Below are 6,428 nucleotides of genomic sequence, written 5' to 3'. Positions count from 1 at the left end.
TCTGATGCTGTTCTAAGAACATGGCAGAGTTCAGATGCTTGGAAGCTACAAGATTGACCACGATCAACACTTGGAGCAGAAGATGGATTCCTTGCTGGCAGATTTGAACCCATAGCAAGTGTCATTGAAGGGTCTCAAATCAGACTGCACAGAGATAATTAAATCATGGGGAAATTGGAAGCTTGCATTGGCAGAGAAATGGAGCAGAAGAGAGTTCATTTGAAGGTCTGTGACATCGGCCTTGAAGTGAGTCTTCACTTTCTTGTTCTTGAAATTAATGGTGGGAGATGGGAACTGTAAGCAGACCTTAAAATCTTTGCATTATGCATCCATGTTCTAAATGACTTTAGTGATCGGTTGTCTGTAGAAGCTAATCTTTGTGGTTTTTAGAAGTTATCTTTTTGACACCAAAGGCAAGTTTATACAAAAGGGGGTCTATAACGAAGATGATGAGTGGAAGAAGTTAAAAAGAGACATATAAAAAGAGGAAGAAGATAGATTATTCTTTGTAATTAGTTATCTTTAATTTTTTATATTTTTAAAAATTATCTTAAGATTTTTATATTTTAATTAACAACTTTGAAAGTAATTAATTAGCCTCTCAAATTTGAAAGTATTAAATGTAATTAATTAGCCTCTCAAATTATTATTATTTTACATAAATAAATTATTATTTATATAAGTTACAATCCAAATTTAATCTCATAGAGGTTGAATTATTTTAATAGTATCTTTTTTGGATCCATTTCAAAATAGTAAAATCACATGAGACAAATTATTATTATATTTAATATGAGTTTTAAGTTTGAGGTGTGAGATCCAGAGTTAAGAGAGATTATAAGGTTATATGAATTTGATTTTTTGATTATTTTTATCCTTCTTTATTGTCATACTTATGTGATTTATTGATGTCCATCAATTTTTTTTAGAGATTTTTCAATATGTAATAGTAATAATAACAATAAAATTGTAATCTCCAAGTTAGAATTTTAATTTGTAGTGGAAAGTAGTATTATAATTTTGTGTGTTTTCTGCAATTGATAAAAAATATATAATTACTAATAATTCGAGATTAAATAAATTTTTTTTATCGAATTAGCGTATAGATAAAAATATTAAATATTGTTCATACTATTTATCAATAAAAATCATTTGCATGTATCAAATCTAATCTAATGATTGGAAAAGTAATGTTTCTGTGTGGGAGACTATGACTATTTCTCTAATTCAAACTCATGAGATTCAAAGTAAACTAATTAGAACTCTTTTTTCTAAAATAGAAAATAGAAAGTGATAAAATTAGATTTTTTTTGTTCCTTTTATTTTTATGATTTTATAGTTTTATTATAATAAAATTACATCATCATATTTCACATTTATTTGATCTTCTTATATTTAACGTACATAAATACAATATTTTTTATTTCCGGGAATATACTCTTATGATTAACAATAAAAGTCTAAAAAATTCATTTTATTGGTGAAAGGCTTTTTTGCTGCAATTACTCTTGTCCATATAAATCCCTCTAGAGCAACACTTTCCGTACCCGTTTATACGTTACCCGCCTTGTCTACGTGTAGAGGCATCTCAGGGTTGTGCGTGGGCCCATCTGACGAGCAATCTACCTCTTCAAGGTAGCAAAATGGGTATAAAGTGTCCATGTGAGAAACGTAATTCTCGAAATTACTCTTGCCCAATAAATTGCCCTAGTGGAGCACTTCTGATACTCGTTTACGGTTACCCGCCTAATCTACCTGTAGGAATATCTCGGGGTCGTCAATGGGCCCATCTGACGAGCCATCTACGTCATCAAGGTAGTGAGTGGGTGGGTTGTATGCATGTGAGAGAAGGAATTTTCAAGGACTTTTTGGTGTTCATGTCCAGCCAACTCGAACTCATCTTGCCATATTGGGACGTGGAATGACGATATTAGCCTTCGCATGGGTCGTAAATCGTTACATAAATAGAGGAAAACATGCCATTAAAAGAAGGGTTTAAATGTCAATTCATTAAAACTGCATTCCTACAATAAATAGGAATAATTACGGGTGAAAAAGAAAGATCCATCGCTGAATTCTCTTCCCCTCGACGGGTTCCTACGACGGGAGGAGAGAAAGCTGCCTCCTTTTCCTCTCCGACGGCCTTAGAGCGACGGGAAATCCACGGATCTCGGGAGCTCTTCTTTGAGACAGCACGATTCACGACAGTCCCGGTCTCCGAGCTGTGAAAATATCATCTTTTCGCTTCCTCAGTATTTTCTCCCCATTTCTTAGTCAAATCAGAGTCGAGCAATTACGAAACATCCACCTGAGGTCCCTCTGTAGACTGGGAAGGAGATAGGAAAGCCCTTATTTTTCTTCTTGGCTTTGGGCTGCGAGGTTCTGGGATTTGTTAGGTTCTATCCTTTCTGTACAATTTCTTCTGGTGATAATTGCTCCATAGAACGCAGTGTGAATTGCGGTCTTGTGTAGGTTGTCAATCGTTCCAGCACAAAATCGCTGCTGGAAACCCGTCGGGTTGTTGTTTTCGTTCTAAAAAAGTGATCTTTTTCGGCTCTTCGATTGAAACCGTTCCATCGCATGAATAAAACTTACCGAAGCATTTGATCTCGACTCATAAAAAATCTGATATTGCGATAACAATGACTATTGGGAACTTTTCTCCCGTTGGTAACAATGGGCAGCGGAGGGGCAAAAGGATCCTCGAAGAGGAGGCTCCCCTGTTACCAAGCAAGCAGGAGGAAACTGGGGAGTCTGATGAGTTCAATGGAGCTTCCTTTGCTGGGGCTGTCTTTAACCTGTCTACTACCATAGTTGGAGCCGGGATTATGTCCCTGCCCGCCACCATGAAAGTCCTGGGGCTGGTTCCTGGGATCCTCCTTATCATATTCTTTGCTTTCTTCACGGAGGCATCGATCGACATGTTGACCAGGTTCAGCCGAGCTGGAAAAACAGTTTCATATGGAGGAGTTATGGGAGATGCATTTGGAAGGACCGGCAAGGTGCTGACTCAGTTATGTATTATCGTGAACAATGTCGGCGTGTTGATTGTATACATGATTATTATCGGTATGCTATCTGCCACATAGATTCTCTTAGTGTATTGTTCAACATATTGGTATTGGCAGGCTTCTTGATTAAGTTTCAGTTTCCAATTACCTGTCATAAGACCAGTTTTGATAAGCTCTAGAAGAAGCTAGATCTCAAGACCTTCAATTCTTGGCCACCTTTAATGTTATTTTGTGTTTTCGTGGGCGGTAGCTGTTACAGATATCGTAGTTTAAGTTAATTGATTTACTTTCATATACTGAGGTAAAGAGTGAAATGGTTTTGCCAGTGTATACACAGAATTTTGTATAAGAATGCTCGCTTTTTCTTTAGGTCTCATCAAGTATGAGAGCTATGTCAAAGGTTTCATGTCTTAAATTTTCCTTGGCAACCCTCTTTTCCTCGATGCCATTGTCTTGAAAAACATAGCTGAACAAATCATTGAAGTTTGTAGGTGCCAGTTTCTGTTACGGTTTCATTCACTTCAAATGCTTTCAGATAATTTGCTCTAATATGTGTTTGCATAACTTGCTTCATCCATTTGTTGTTTGCCCTGTAAGCTTGAATCTCAAATGTGATTATGTTGCAAGGTGATGTGCTTTCTGGAACATCTTCTGGTGGCAACCACCACTTTGGTGTGTTGGAAGGATGGTTTGGACAACACTGGTGGACTGGCCGGTTTTTCATTCTTCTGGTTTCTATGCTGGCAGTGTTTGCTCCTTTGGCATGCTTCAAGCGTGTGGGTTAGCTCTTATACTAATCAAGGAGATTTCTCAGAAAGTCAAATTGTCATTTCCTTTTGCATTTCTGCTTTTTTAATTTTTTTTATATTCAGAATGAAGCTGACTGTACTATCTCTCTTCTGGCAGATTCACTGAGGTTCACATCTGCCGTATCAGTTGCCCTTGCAGTTGTATTTGTCATAATTACAGCAGGAATTGCTATTGTGAAATTGTTGGCTGGAAGCATTGCAATGCCCAAGTTGTTTCCAAATATCCCGGATTTGGCATCTGTCTGGAACTTCTTCACAGTTGTCCCAGTTATTGTGACTGCTTATATCTGCCATTACAATGGTATGGACACTGAAATTGCATCTAAAACTGTTCAAGAAAGGTCTTTTATTATCTGTCATGTGAAACTGTAGCTATCCCATGCTCAGCATTAACTATTTCTTTCCTATCTACATGATATTATCATTTATCAGGACTATGTTTCCTACTTAAAAGGTTACTGGTTCCTTTTGCTCATTAAAGAATTGTATTCTTGTATAGACTAAGAAATGTTTTCTCTCTTATACTGCAGTTCACCCTATAGAAAACGAACTTGAGGATCCTTCCCAGATAAAGCCCGTGGTGCGGACATCACTAGCACTTTGTTCCACAGTCTACTTAACCACGAGCTTCTTTGGTTTTCTACTCTTTGGTGAAGCCACACTTGATGACGTGCTGGCCAACTTTGACTCCAATCTCGGTATTCCATACAGCTCTGTCCTCAATGATGCGGTCAGAGTTAGCTATGCTGTGCACCTCATGCTTGTGTTCCCTATGATCTTCCATGCCCTCCGTCTCAATGTGGATGGCCTACTTTTTCCATCAGCCAGGCCTTTGTCTTCTGACAATCAGAGATTTGCTATAATTACGGCGGTGCTTCTGTCAGTTGTTTTCTTGGCTGCAAATTTTATTCCCAGCATATGGGATGCCTTTCAATTTACCGGTGCAACTGCCGCAGTTTGTATTGGGTTCATTTTTCCTGCTGCCATTACTCTCAGGTGAGTCCTAGCAATTCATAGTGGCAACGTCTCTTTGGCTGGTGGCATTGTCGTGTTCCAGTATGATTGTTGTTTCTTGAAATGTATATCTTTTGCTGGTTTTTATTGAGTTGCGGGTCTTGAAGACAGCTTCAATCACACATGGGCATGGCCTCTTGGCATCTAAAAGAAGTCATGGGAAATTGATGAACTTCTATATAATTAGTTAATATCGTACTGTTAGATAAACAAGTTCTGCTAATGAGAGGTGAGCTGATAAGCAAGTTCTGCTAATGGCCTCATAATAATTGTGTGCATCGAGTAGGCATGTGGCTCCAGACATAAAGTTGATGTGGATCCTAAATACAGTTTGCATGCATGAGGTATACAATAACAAGTTTGCACTTGATCCTATTAGATATTCAACAGAGCATGATTCATTTTATGCTTTCTTAACTCTTGTGCCTTCATAATATTTACTACCTCCTGAACTCTTTAAGTTTTCTTATCTTTGCTTCTCCTATTTCAGGGACCCTCATGGCATCGCAACAAAGTGGGATAAGATCGTGGCCATCTTCATGATCAGCCTTGCAGTACTGTCGAATGTCATTGCTATATACAGCGATGCATATGCTCTCTTTAATGAGAGCAAAGCCTCCCCACAGTCCTGAGATCTTCTTGTTTCCATAAGAGCGATGGTGGTATTGGCGGTTCTTGTATATGTGGGATGATTAAAATTGTTCTGAAGCAACGACTGCAATGCTGCAATCTTGTGTAAATTTGTTTTCTATCAGTAGTAGACAGAACTCAACATCTAGGTTGAATCATGTGCTGTATGTAATATATGAACAATTGCCTGAAGGAAGTTCTATGCTTCCTTCAGCATGAGCAGGACCCTGTGCCCTGCAAATGTTTGTAATAAATATGAAACTGGACTTGGATGTTGTGTTTTAGATTCAGTTATTTGATTCATTTGCAGAGTTCACCTCTGAAACCTATTTGTCATGGCAATTTCGTTGAAACATCCCATTGAGCTCTTATCAAAAGCTTTGTTTGCTTGTTGATCATTCAATCATTCTAGTTATAACCAAGTCCAATTCTGCCCCTGTATTCATATGCTGAGCCTTAACCCCAATTCCCTGTTGCAGTAAATTGTCGGCTGAGCCTAACCGATATGCTTTCACTAACTTTTGCAATACCCTTTTGATTCATCAGTAGGCATTGACAGCATAGCAATCAATAATGATACAACAGATATGCATTTTCCTCCAAGAAACCTTGCTGCAATTTCTGATGTTTCAGTTCAGTAGAAGTCTTCTGCTTCTGCTTTGATCACTTTGGCCTTGAGAGAACAAGGTTGGTGGCTAGATGTAGCCATCTTTTTTCTGTTCAGTAAGCTCTAAAGTACAGTAACTTGTGGCTCTGATCCTTACTGTCCTCAAGCTCCTTCTTCTGTCTATAGGCAGAAAACAAGGTTTCAAGAAGATTGAACTCTAGGCTTTGGATTAACAAAAAAGAAGAGAATGTTGTGTTGCTTGGTTTGATGTAAACCAGTTAATCTTTGCCTTGCATGATGATGGAAATATTCCCATGGAAGTGCAAGAATAATTAAGCTAAGTTGTGCTCAGAGCAA

At 38.0% G+C, this 6,428-nt stretch overlaps 1 protein-coding gene across 1 annotated transcript; it reads left to right on the top strand.

The window, feature by feature from the left end:
• The first annotated feature begins 2,073 nt into the window (after positions 1-2,073).
• On the top strand, positions 2,074-5,748 carry LOC135666575 (amino acid transporter AVT6A-like). Its single transcript, XM_065178160.1, has 5 exons — positions 2,074-3,069; positions 3,639-3,791; positions 3,918-4,121; positions 4,351-4,816; positions 5,325-5,748. The coding sequence occupies exons 1-5, from the start codon at positions 2,643-2,645 to the stop codon at positions 5,464-5,466; spliced, it is 1,392 nt and encodes a 463-aa protein (XP_065034232.1). The 5' UTR covers positions 2,074-2,642; the 3' UTR covers positions 5,467-5,748.
• Positions 5,749-6,428: the final 680 nt, after the last annotated feature.

This window comes from Musa acuminata, unplaced genomic scaffold (assembly GCF_036884655.1).
Source record: "Musa acuminata AAA Group cultivar baxijiao unplaced genomic scaffold, Cavendish_Baxijiao_AAA HiC_scaffold_1110, whole genome shotgun sequence".
NCBI lineage: Eukaryota > Viridiplantae > Streptophyta > Magnoliopsida > Zingiberales > Musaceae > Musa > Musa acuminata.
Note: the sequence above shows the minus strand (reverse complement) of the source record. Positions and strands in the feature narration are given on the sequence as shown.

What these genes read in the sequence shown, in the direction of transcription:
- LOC135666575 (XM_065178160.1), top strand. Translation starts at nt 2,643, where the DNA reads ATGACTATTGGGAACTTTTCTCCCGTTGGTAACAATGGGCAGCGGAGG. An exon ending in GGCATGCTTCAAGCGTGTGG is followed by an intron (nt 3,792 to 3,917) that starts GTTAGCTCTTAT and finishes CTCTTCTGGCAG; the next exon opens with ATTCACTGAGGTTCACATCT. An exon ending in CCTGCTGCCATTACTCTCAG is followed by an intron (nt 4,817 to 5,324) that starts GTGAGTCCTAGC and finishes CTCCTATTTCAG; the next exon opens with GGACCCTCATGGCATCGCAA.